Raw genomic sequence first — 12689 nt, 5'->3', positions numbered from 1 at the left:
CGCAGCAGCAGTTACTGGGTCAGAGCCTGGGATGCCCCCCCACCCGCCACCTAGGGGAGCCTCAGGCTAAGCCTCGGGGCCAGTACTCTCCCACCTGACCCCATACCTGACCCAGGAACAATCACCTTGCATCAAACCCCACATCAGCCAGCATGTGGCCATGCAGGTCCCTCTGCCTGGTGCCCTCCTTCCCCCACCACTACCCGAGGACAACCTGGCTCTCAGACCCAGACCTAGCCTAGGGTGTCCCATGCTGGTTCTGGGCATGAGGACAGGACGTGGGGACAGCAGGTGCTCCACCTCTGGGCACATGGCCATCGAGGCCGGTTTAACCCAGCACAACTCGTTTTTCAAATGTCCCAGTTTCAGCCTCCTTTCCTGCAACCTGGGCCAAGTTGTCCACCCCTAGATTTCTGTCCCCAGCTCATGGGGCTTGGCTGGGCAAAGGCTGGGGCTGCTGGGGGCTGTTGTGAGCCAGAAGAGCTGCAAAGGCAAGAGACAGAGGTGGCATCAGATGCCTTTCACAAACTGTGCTCCATCCCAAGTACTAGCACCCCTCTGCCCACCGAGGTCAGACCTGTTCTTCCTATTTGTGGCCCTGCAAATAGAAAGTGCTGGGCCACCCCTCTCCCGGCCTCCTTGGAGAACAGGCTGCCCTTAGCTATCCACGGTCTGCCCTCTGCCCATGCCAACTCGGGAACCTGAGAACCACTGAACCAGAGGCAGACTTTCCGCACTCATCCCTCCCAGCCAGCTGGGGCGGGAGTCATTCTATAAGATATTAGCGGACACCTAACCACATGCAGGGTTCTTTGCTGGGGACAGATATGCAGGGTGCAGTGTGGTAAGGAAAGAAGCTCCCCGACTACTGGGAAGAGAAGTACCACACAAGGCAGAATTGGTTGCTCAGTGATTGGGCTCATTGGCAAGTAGGATCTATCCAACAAGCACCAGACATTAACTCTGACCTGGGGTTTAAGAAGGAAGAGAGACAGTTTCTGCCCTCAAGAAACACTGGTGATTACAATGTAATGTGCTAGGTGTCCAAGGCAGGTATAAATGGAACTTTAGGGAGGTGCAAGGGTTCCAGGTTAGGGACGGCCACCAGGAGGCCTGGCCCTCCAGCATGTCCTGGCTCTAGTCTGGACCCAACTGAAACCCCATCTCAAACCAGCCCCCAAAGCCGTGCATGCTTCTCAGCTGAGGTTAAACAGCTCACCCTCCTCTCCGATTCTGATGACAAGTCTGCATGTTTAAGTTTCCTTTTGGGCTTTTCTATTTATGTTGTCATTGATGACTTTGCTCCTAACTCATCTGATTTCAATTTGGACTGATTTGATCCTAATTTTATTACCATGTAATCTGAATGCATGTAATGACTGTAATTATGCTGCTGAGGGAAACAGCTCCTCCACGGTGGGAAGACCTAAATTTAGGCTTCCTGGCAAGGGACTGCTGGTTGGGTGGACACCCACAGCCACCTCAGAGCTGGCGGCCTATGAGAGGACAGAGGCCCTCCCCTGCCCCAGCTCAGTAAGGCGGGTATTTGGGGCTTTGTCCCAGAGATGGACTTGAGGCCCCTCTCAAGAGCCTCAGAAACATGCAGGAGTGTGAGCGAGGGGTCCGTGAGCCCCCCTTCTCTGCACCCCCCGGCTCACACCATAGCCCTCTGTTGCGGTGCTCAGTCTGGGTGTCTCCTCTCTGCCGACACCCGCAAACCAACCATGTCCCCACAGCTCCCCACTTCTAAGACGCAAGACACCAATAGTCCCCCTGCAAGGATTTGGGGGGCAAGGAGTTTCCCTGCTAATCATAGCGTGGGGAAAGCAAGCAGTATTGGAAGAACCCACCAGTAGCCTGACCTTCCACAGTCCAAGGCCACCTCCTCTGTGAATCTCCTTGACCCATCTAGCCTTCTACATACTTTATGTCATTTATGCCACATATGAGGAACAGACTGTAATTATTTCCATTTTACGAATGAGGAAACTGAGGCACAGCAAGATTAGTACTTTACTCAAGACCACTCAGGGGCTGGGCAACAAAACTTTTACCCACATCATCACACAGCCTCTTCCAATGCCTGGAGCCTGTTATAGGTCCTTCTGCCGAATTTCTCCCTCACTAAAACCACCCTCTAAAGCCTGGGGCTGGCTGGAAGCCATGCTTCCTCCTCCCCCCACCATTCACAGTGAGTGGGGCCATGCAGGGTCATGCAGGCACTTCAGCTACAGGAATCTGAGACTCTGGAGACAGAGGGGAAGGTGCTGTTTCTTCCTTGCTCCTCATGCTTGGGGGTCAGCCCTCTCTGTGGCAGACAGGACAAGGCCCACCGGGGCTGTGAGGTGGAGATGCAGGGGAAGGTCAGGGCCAGTTTCTAGTCCCCGGAGGGACTTGGCGGGAAGGGTTAGAACACGAGTTTCCCTTTCCAGAGCTGGATACCTAAGCGGGGGTGGGGGTGGGGTGGGGGGGGGGTGGCAGCAGGAGCCGGACAGGCCACTAATTCTGAAGCATCTGCTGTATACCCCTGGAGCCTGGCCCCTGCTGCCCTGAACAAGCTGGGTACCCAACCATGGTGAGGGTGGGCTTGGGGGGGTTGGGACAACAGGCAGGGGAGGACTGTGTATGGCAGCAGCTTCCTTTAGGGAGCTGCTGGGCCTGGAGGGCAGATGAAGGAACTGGGGCTATCTTGCCTGCAGAGAGAAGTGGGCTCCTGCCAACCTGAAGGAGCAGATGTACTTGTTCTAAGACAGCCCCTGACATCAGGAGGCTGATGTGGGCTTAAGGAAGGAGAGACCCTTAGGAAGTGAGCTCCTAGTGAGAGGAGACACCATGCAGAGGCCCTGCCTCAGGACCCCGTAGACTTAGAGCAGCCACCACAGGAGCCTGGGTTAGGGTGGGAGGCGGGCGGGGGGTGCTACAGGCCCAGCGCCTATCACCTGCTTCCGTGAGGGCCTCAGGGCCTGCCTGCAGTAAAGCCCATCCTCTGGGGAGAGGGCTCACCTGACGGTTCCGCAGCCCCAGCAGAGCCCCAGGCAGGCAGCTGGGCACAGGGCAGGGACCTGTAGTCTGGAGCCCAGAGGAACGAGGGGCTGACAGAGGAGGCCACCCTCTAGTCCTGCCCACACAGAACTGCACCCTGCAGTAATGTGCAGCCTCTATGCAAACGATGGTTGGCCCAGGTACTCCAAGTCCTGTCCACTACTGCCCTGCTGGGCAGGTGGCAGGCACTCTACTTTTGACTCTACATTCGGCTCTCTGGAGACCACAGCTCAAGGCTGAACCACAAAGCTGACACCGTCCTGAGTTGGGGGACCTGCTGCTGCAGATGGAGGCTGCTTTTCTCAGATTTCCCCTTCCAGGCCTGTCTGCCTCACAGCTTCCCTCACGCCCCCACCCCTTATACACGCAGCAGGATTGCATGCCTCCATCTCATGCTCACCACCACCCTCCCGCAGGAGCTGCCGGAATCTGGGCCCTACCCTCACGGCTCACTCACCCAATGCAGGGACCCGATGCAGACCTTGGCGGCCATCAGGGGCACAGTGGGGTCCGAGGGCCGAAGCTTCATGCACTCCCGCAGCAGAGACACGGCATAGGCTGACTGCAGAAGAAAGGGCAGGTGACACCATTACGGACAGCCCTGGGCCTCAACAGACTGGGTGCGTCATGCCTACGGCAGGGGGGAGCTCCCAAACCGCCAGTCCTTGCTCTGTACCCCTTTCCTCCCAAGAGCCAGGAAGAGGGCCCAGTGAGAGGAGCACAGGTCATGTTGGTGGACAAATCCCTCCTGGGCCTCAGGTTCCTCATCTGGAGAATGGAGGCTGTGACCTTTGCCCAGAGGTGGTGTGCCAACAGCTAAGGTAACAGCAGGTGGAAGCTCTTCGGAAGGAACTCAAATATGAACCATGGAAATTTTGGAGGCCAAAAGGGGCTCTCTCAAACTTCTGAGTTCAATAGCCGTGGTTTACAGGGACGGGATGACACCAAAGCCCTGCAGGAGCTGGAGGCAGGGCTGTGGTGGGGAGATGAGACGAGGCATAAACGCTGGCAGAGGAGGAGGAGAGAAGTCTAGCTGGCAGAGCCAAAGAAAACCTCCAGCCAGGAATCCGAGGCTCCACAAGGCTCCAGGGACTCGGCCACAGAGATGGGGCCAGAATGGACCTGCTGAGAATGGCCATGTGTGGAGGGAGGACCAGGAGGAGAGACCATCCGCAGCCAGGCAGCAATACGACCAATCACAATAATGAGAAGAACACCAGCTAACACTTACTTAGATCTTACTATGTACCAGGCACTGTTATAAATCAGGGCCAAATGTGGCCCTCTGTCTGCTCTTGGAAATAAAGTTTTATTGGAACTCAGCCACACCCATTCATGTATGTATTGCCTACAGCTGTTTTTATGACAGAGTGGAGTAGTTCCCACAGAGACTACTTGGCCTGTGAAGTCAAAAATATTTACTATTTGACCCTGTATAGAAGGTCTGCTGTCCTCTGTGCTAAGTGCTTTATAAATATTAAGTCATTCATTTTTCACAACTCTTCTATGAGGTAGTATGCTATGTCCCTATTTATAGGTGAGGAAACTGAAATGCAGAGAAGTTAAGTAGCTTGTTCAAAGCCACAGTACCCATAAGTGGCTGAGCTGGGGTTTGAACAGTCTGGCTTTAAGCTTGTAACCACTGCCCTATTCTGCTCTGTGGTGACTACCTTGGCAGAAGAAGCCTCTGTCTCCCTGCTGCAGACACACACACACACACACACACACACACACACACACACACACACACAGTCAGGGCTTCTGACTGAATCCAACACTTTTCCAAGAAACTCAGCAGTGACACCACCCCAAGTGTGCAAACTCCCATGGTTGTGTGACCCCCAGGCAGGCAGGGGCATGTGTGTGTAACTAAAATTCCCACATGCTAAGCCCTGCTGCGAGTCAAGCTTCCTCACCATTAATTAGCTTTCACCCTCCCCAGCAACTCCGAAGGTTATCACTGAGGAAGTGGGACTCTGTTAGGCTTACTTGTCCCCAGCTCAGTGTGAGACTGGCAGAAACAGACCTGGAACTCAATATCTGTGTCCACCCTAGACCCCCAGCCTCTCTCTAGCTACCCCTCCTTTCTCAGCCCAGACATGACAGACTGAGGCTCTGGGCTCAGGCTTATTAGGCCAATTCCAGGTGTCCTAGTCAAGGGCCAGTTCCCGGCCCAGTACTGGGCTGGGGTTGTGGGGTCACTGCAGGAAGGCGGAAGAGGTCATGACTCTTGCCTATCAGGTGCCTGCACAAAGGTCAGGGACAGAAGACAAAAGCTACCATTCCCCACTGCTCTCTTGGGAAACACAGGACACACGAGGGTGTGAGACCAAGCACAGGAGGGTGTCAGCAGACGACCTGTTCTGGCAGGCTGGGAGACTGGCCTAGGCTGCAGGATGGGAGGTGTCGTGAAGGGCCTGAAGGGGCTGACAGGAGATGCACAGCTCCTGTGAATGCAACTCCCAGCACCCCCCGCCACGGCCCCCTGTCCACACAGCACAGCAAGCCTCGGGTTCTCCTTGGCCTCCTTCCCTGGCTGCTGGCCTCTGCAGGTTTGAAGTGTTCCCTGACCTTGAAATAAAGGTTCTATAACCCTGACTGTCCATGTTCACCACACACAGACCACAAAATGCTGCTATTTAAGGAGCCATCTGAGGACTCCACAGTCACGGTTGGCAGCTTTTTTTTCTTTTTCTTTTTTTTTTTTGTCATGCTCGTTACCTAGCAACGCAGCCAATGTGACTGCTGAGGAGACCAAGAGAAGGAGCGACCTAAATCATGTCATGGACCTCATCGTTTCTTCCTGCAGGTTGAGGTGTCAGATGTGTTTATATTGGCCTGGCCTCACCTTCGGCACAAGTGCAGGTACAAGAACCTTGATTCCTACCTTAGGCTTTGGCAGAGGCCAGCTCTGGCCAATGTCAAGGGCTGCCTGGGCCAACCAGGCAGACTGAGCTGGTGTGCAGGTTCCTGAGGGGAGTGGAGAGTGCGTTTCCAGAACAATCTCCTGCTACACCAAATGCAGGGATGGGTATAACCCGGTGTCTCCGGACTGTGGGGTCTCATGTGCGAGGAACTCCCGCATCACCCCGACTCCCTGCCTATAAGCCCATTCTCATGCCCACCGTGCTGGTCTGTGAAGGAGCCAGGCCCGAACACCAACTCCCTGGATCCTGGGACGTGCCAGACTGCGTGTGGACCTCTCTGATCTCTGAGCCTGGCTCTTCTCAGTAAGGAGGTTCGAGATCCCGTACCTCCCAGACTAACATGACACCTTCTCCTGAGACTGGGGGGCTTCCTGGAGTACCACCAGATATTAAAAAGCTAACTTCTGAGTGTGGTACGTTATTCTGAGAGGGGTCCCCAGCTTTCCTTGGCATCTCAAAGGGGGTTCATGATTCACAGAAGGGTGAGGACCACTGCCCTGGCCCTGGGCCTCTCCTCCTGGTTCATGCTCACTATTATAAGACTAGAGGCTCTTGTTTCCCAGAGTCGGGAAGAAGCTGTCACATGCCCCTGTGAGCTGTCTGCCCAGGCTCTGTGTAAGCTCCAGCCCTACCTCCTCCCCTCCCTCAGGCCTCACTCTGTCTGTGGCTTGAATTCCCCCTGAGCCTTGACAGGACCCTGCTGAGCACAGAGCCAGGGTACATCATGTCTGTGCATTTAGGAGGCTCTGGGAGGTCAACTTGATGGGGGAGGGGAAGAAGTCTGGGAAGACAAACTTGATAGTGGGGGGCGGGGTGGTGCAGGGGTGGGAGGCCCCCCAGGTGATTCTCACCATACTCCCCTGGCCCCTTCCCACCTGTCAGGCTGCAGCCCCTGCTCTTCTTCCTCTTCCCTGCCCGACCCGGCCAGCACGGCCTCCATTTGTGGGGGAGATGCTGGCAAGCCCAGGAGGGCCCGCCTCAGAGACGAGCTGCAGGCCTAGAAATGGCAGGTGGCACAGATGGGCGGGGGAGGGGGCAGGAATTCCCTCAGCCCCACAAAAGGGCTCTGGGTGTTTACAGCTCTTGGCACGATTTGCAAGCTCCTGCCACCTTATTTCCTGCATTCGTAACGTCCTCGGCTCTAACACCCTCAGCACCCAGCTCCGGAAAGGTTTTCCTTTCATGTTACTGCTGAAAATAGAGGCTTATGTAAGTGTAATTCTCATCAGAGGAGAAAGCAGGGGGTGCTGGAACAGGGCTCAGTGGGTAGAGTGCAAAGGTGGCCCTGGTGACCTGGGATAAGGGCAGTCTCCCTGCCCCCGCCCCAGCCACATCCTCTGACGCAGTCCTCCCTCTGAACTCCCAAACTCCCATGTGGGAGCTGCTGTTCTGCTCCACCCTCAACCTCTCCCTCCCAGGCAGGTTCTTCCATGGGAAGGTCCTTTCCTGACACCACACTCGATGGGCAGGAAGAGAGCTACGGCCCAAATGGAACAACGTGCTCCTTGCCCAGAAGCCTTGTTCCAGGCCTGCCTGTTTCACACAGTGGTACTCAAGTCACACATGGAAATGCTCCGATGCCACATGTGTGCACATGTACTAGGAGAAAAGCATCCACAGACTCACACTGCACACCTGGCACCTCATAACTCACAGGAGGACACCAGAGTCACACAGGGGTCTGTGTGTGACCCTCTGGTGCCCGCCACTCTCCTGGAGATTAAAACCTGATGCGGGACATTTCTGAATCACCGCCACACCCTCCACTCACCTCTGGGAGGGACCAGAGGAGAGCAGAGGCCCCATGGGTGGGGCCCCATGGGTGCAACCTCCCCCACCCCACACACACCCCGGGTCTTACCTTCCCACAAGCCACCATGGAGAGGGCCACTTGGTACCAAAGGTGAAATTCTTCAAAGGCAAACTTCATGGCTCGCTCCAGGCACTGAGGAGAGGGGGCTGGTCAGCACTTCCCCACCAGGGGTCCTCCCCTCCCAGCCCAGTCCACTCCTTTCCAGGGTAACCACTGCCCAAATCACTTCCTGGAGGAGGCTGTCTTCGGCCCACACTTGGTTCCCGTCAGCAAACGCCAGGCATCACCTGTCCCTGCCACAGGCATGCTGGATGACTTTGCACAAGTCTCTTACCCTCTCTGCCCCTCGGTTCCTACCTCCACAACGTGTGAAAACCTTCCAGGGTGATGGTCAAAAGTGAATGAAATTGGGTCTGGGTTTTTAAAATTTAAACATCCCATAAAAACGATAAGTGACATTCATTATTGTGCATGGTACCATTCTCAGCTTTTTACATGTATTAACTCATTCATTCTCCCCAACAGCTCTGTGAGGTGGGTTCTCTCATTATTCCCATTTCACAGATGAGGAAGCTGAGGCTTGAATGACTTATCAGGGTCACAGGGCTAGTAACTGGCAGAGCAGGCTGACTACAAAGCCCCCCAGATGGAAAGGCTTTTTCTCGGTTCTGCTATTCTCTATGACCACTGAGAAGACTGACTGCCCCACCTGCCTGTCCAGTCCTGGGCAAGCCTGAATCAGGGGTGGCCTGGTGAGATCCAACAGACAATACGAGTGCTTCCAGGCGATGGAGGCAGAAGCCAGCATGTGAGGACAGGATTCATCATGTGGCCATGGTCAGGCAGGGTGGGGAACAGAGGTGAGGTTACAGGACCAGACAGTATGTACTTTAAGAGCTCGCTGGCCTGGGTTCACTTGCTGGCTCAGCGTGCACTCTCACCGCCATCTTGGGCAAGAAACCATCTCTCTGGGCCTTGCCTTCCTTGCTGGTAAACTCGAGAGAATACTACTTAAAGAAGGTATCCTCTGAGAGCACCTTGCATGGCACCTGGGGCAAGCAGGAGCTCAGCAGATGTCACCCACCCCAGGAACCCCGTAAACACATGGGAAGAGAATCTACTGCCAAGAGGCCTATCCCTAGTGCCACCTTTGATCCCAGCCCAGATTGGAAAGCTCAAACATGTATGCGTGCCATTCGCACTGTGGGGGACGGAGAGAGGGACGGCTTGGTGCTCTGGTCCTTCCATCTCCACCCCGGACAGGCACCATCCCTAGAGCGTTGCCCGACCAGGGTCTACTCAATAGATTGGGGGTGCTCTGTCTAGCTTGGGTGGGAGGGGGCCCAGGTTCCCGACACACACCAAGCTCAGAACCTTGTTGGGAGAGGCAGTAATGAAACACCAGTGTCCTCTGTGGGGGAAACTGAGGGGCGGATAATTTTCCCTTTGTGTTTCTCTATGCAACGCCATGTGTTTTTTTCAAAAGAAAATCACATAAAAACACTAGTAAAACAACTGAAAACCAAAACCCCACCCTGCCAGTGATGAGCAGCCCTCCCAACATTGGAAATGGAATGGTCCAAAGCCTGGTCTCCCAAGAACTGAGCTGTACCCCTTGGTGGAGGCAGGAAAGGGACAGAGGAGGTCGTCCTTGGTGGGCCACCTGACTTCTGGGGAGGGGTGGGCCACCATACCTCAGAAAGCATGACGTACTGGCCTCTCCTGCCCAGCGTGATGCTCAGGAGGTCATAGATGGCCGCAGCATTCCGCAGGCTCACTGCCCGGTCCTCCTCCTGCTCCGGTGCTCGGCTTAGCACCACATCTCGGGTAGCCTGTGGGGGAACGTGGTTTGGGAAAGAGCAAGGACAGAAAATAAGCAGCTGCCTGCCTCCAAGGCCCGGTGACCATCACCCTTATATTGCTAACCCAGGCCATGCTCCTAAAATCAGCCAGAGCCTTTCCCCATCCCCATGAAGGCCCCCATGAAAGAGAGAAAACCCTCTACTCAGCCCAGGTGAGGAAGCAGTTCTGAAGGTTCCTGCTATTCAATGTTTTAGTCTGCAAAATCTCAAACCTACAGAAAAATTTCAAGGATAATGGCACTGATCACATTTACCTGTCTCTAGTATATAATAATAATAATAATCATAATAATAACAATAATAAAGTCATTATGGTAAGATGACCCTTTGCCCCTAAATACAAGAGGGCATTTTTTTTTTTTTTTTTTTAACAACCACAAGAGGAATGCCAGTATTTCAGGAAATGTAAAACTGAAACCTCTCACACCAGCTCACAGTCAGATCTTACCACCTGCCCACTGCCGGTCTCACTAGAAATTTTCTCATCCCAGAACCCAATCCAGGACCATGCCCTGCATTCAGGGAGTATGTCTCTTTTGTCTCCTCTCAGCCAGAAGAGCCCCTCAGCCCTCGTCTGTCTTTCAAACACTCGCATTTTTGAGGACATGTTTATGTGTTTTGTGGAACAGCTCCTTGTGTGCTTGGAATTGTCCACTCACAGAAAGAGCTTCAGGTAATATCTGGAACTGTCTAGATCAGGTGGGTGGTTCTGCTGCTTGACTCACAGGAGGGGAGCTTGGGCTGTGGCTCCTTGGTGTCCTCTGCAGGTCCCCCGAGTCCCTCTGATAAGGACTCCTCCGTTGCTATACTTCCTTCCCATCACCCTGTGTCCAACCCAGACCCTATCCTGACTCCTTCTGACCATGGAACTCTCATGAGCTCCCTAAGAAACCTCTCCCATAATATAGGGCCTCTGTGCTTGGTGTCCAGCACTTAGGAGTTCAGTAGCTCAGAGTTGCCAGGTGGCTGGCTACTGGGTGGGAGGGTGGTGGCAGGGGGCGGGATGGGGGGAGGAGAACGGGAAAGTGTGCTTTAGGAGTAGGTGACTCTGTACAATCTGTATCGCCTGAAATCTCCCCCGTGTGGATTTAGGACCCTCTTTTTCTGTGGCCTGTGATCCCACCCCCCCTTGTAAACCCGTGCCCTGGGGACGACACTCAGGCTCGGCAGTAATTCAACACGAATCATGGTTCTTCGAGCTGAGCAGCAACAGGGCAGGGACCAGGCTAGGGATGCTTTGGGACCTCTGCCTCCCCCAGCCCCCACCACACACACCTGAGCACTGTTATCTGAACTGAAGGAAAGCTGGGTTCCAGCCAGATGTCCCTACTGGCAACTCTCAGTATCCTCCTCCATCTGTATTAGGGACTGAGCCCCCTTTTGTATGTTGGGACCCACCCTCTTTTACTTTCCCACACAGGACCTCAGAACCAAGGATGCTGGGAAAAAAGGAAACTTAAAATGACAATCCTTCCTGTCCAGAGATGGTCTTCAAAACTTCCACCTGGGAAGGACTACTAACCCCTCCTCCAGGTCAGGGGCTGAGGCTCCCAAGGGCAAGTGGTTATAGAGGCAGAAGAAGGTCAATGGCCTTCAGACTGCAGGCTCTGAAAAGTGTCCTGTTGTGCAGGCCTGAAGTGCATTCCCCAGTCTTCTGGAAGCCAAAATGCCTGTAAGACCCAAGGAAGTAACTCACCCATGGGGGCATTTCAGGAAGGCAAAGCAGTGGCCAGGGGCTCTGATGGGTGTTCCTCCAGCCACAATAGGTGAGGGCTGCCAACCGTCCCCCCCGCCCCCACCATGTACATGTACCAGTCCCAGGAGAAGGTGCCGGAGAGGCCAGGAGATCCCCAGAAAGGATGAGCACTGGTGCCAGCCGGATAAACAAGAGCTGGTCAGGAACTCCAAAGGGTTAAGGGAGAGGAGCAGAGAGGGAAAGTGCCAGAGAAATCCCTCTCCTTCTCAGTGAAATCCACCCACACAGGCACCATCAGGAAGAGAGAAGAAATTCTGAGAGGCTTGGCAGGAGCTATTTCTCTAAGCAGAGCAGGAACACAACACTGGCCATGTACCTCCCCCCTCCGCCACTTCCGGTCTTCCCCTCCAGCAGCTCCCCAGCTCTGGCCACTGAGGGTGGGGCCCAGAGAGGCGACTTTGCCAGGCAGCAATGACAGGGGTGGGGGACAATGAGAGGACAGGAGGTACAGACCCTGCCCTCAGGGAGGGGCCGTGGAACCTTCTGGAAGCAGCAACAGTACTTGCGCCCAGTGGAATTTGACCTAGAGCTTGGGTGGGAGAGGGGTCCTAATGGAAAGGGCGCAACACTGGCAGCCTGTGGTGGAGTGGGGTTGGGGGGCTTTTCTGTGGGGAGTGGGGAGATGCCTGGCTGGGCACATGCAGGACCTAGGAAGCTACCCATGCATACCAATATCTTTCTGGGGATGATGAGCAGTGAGCTATGACCGAAGCCTCAACTCTAGTTGGCCTGTCCTTGAAGAGCAGCCCCTGCAGACCTCAACTCCCAACCCCCTCCAGACTGCTCCAGGACAAAGTCAAGCCTCCTCTTCTGTGGCTGCCATGAGGCCCTTCGCCATGAGGTCCTGCTCACCTGGCCAGCTTCTCCCACAACCAGCTCCCAATTGTCCCCCTGCCCCATAGGACTCCTTCAGCTCCCTCTCTGCACCATGGACAGACAGTCTGTACCCTCTGTCAATCTGGATGCCCCCTGGCTCCTTACAACCCAACTCACGTACCTGTTCCTTCAGGTGTTGACCTGACTTATCCCACCAGGCAAGGCCCCCTGCCCGTGTCCTCTCCCAGCATGACACACAGACCCCAGCCCCTGTATGCTCAACAGTTCTTGGAGGTTCTTGGGGCAGGGATGTCTCGCTGTCTCCAGCACCTTCCTTGGTCCATGTCTGTAGAATGATGCTGAGAGAGAAAGATTTCTGGACCTAGTGTGGAAACTTTCTTCTCTTGCCCTAGACCTTGCCTTTGAAGACAACAGTGTCTCTGAATGTGTGCCTGGGGGATGGGAGCGGTGGA

General features: G+C 54.8%; 1 protein-coding gene across 3 annotated transcripts in view; it reads right to left on the bottom strand.

The window, feature by feature from the left end:
* TTC7A (tetratricopeptide repeat domain 7A) overlaps positions 1-12689 on the bottom strand; it is a 123672-nt gene that overhangs the window by 54769 nt on the left and 56214 nt on the right. For all 3 annotated transcript variants that reach the window (XM_045445955.1, XM_045445958.1, XM_045445956.1), the window contains 3 exons: positions 9477-9614; positions 7831-7914; positions 3500-3604 (listed from right to left, as the gene is read on the bottom strand). In XM_045445955.1, coding sequence (XP_045301911.1) covers positions 3500-3604; positions 7831-7914; positions 9477-9614 — 327 coding nt within the window. The remainder of the gene's footprint in view (positions 1-3499; positions 3605-7830; positions 7915-9476; positions 9615-12689) is intronic.

The sequence above is a fragment of the Leopardus geoffroyi genome, chromosome A3 (assembly GCF_018350155.1).
Source record: "Leopardus geoffroyi isolate Oge1 chromosome A3, O.geoffroyi_Oge1_pat1.0, whole genome shotgun sequence".
NCBI classification, from domain to species: Eukaryota; Metazoa; Chordata; class Mammalia; order Carnivora; family Felidae; genus Leopardus; species Leopardus geoffroyi.
The sequence above is the reverse complement of the archived record's forward strand: the minus strand, read 5'-3'. Positions and strand labels throughout refer to the sequence as shown.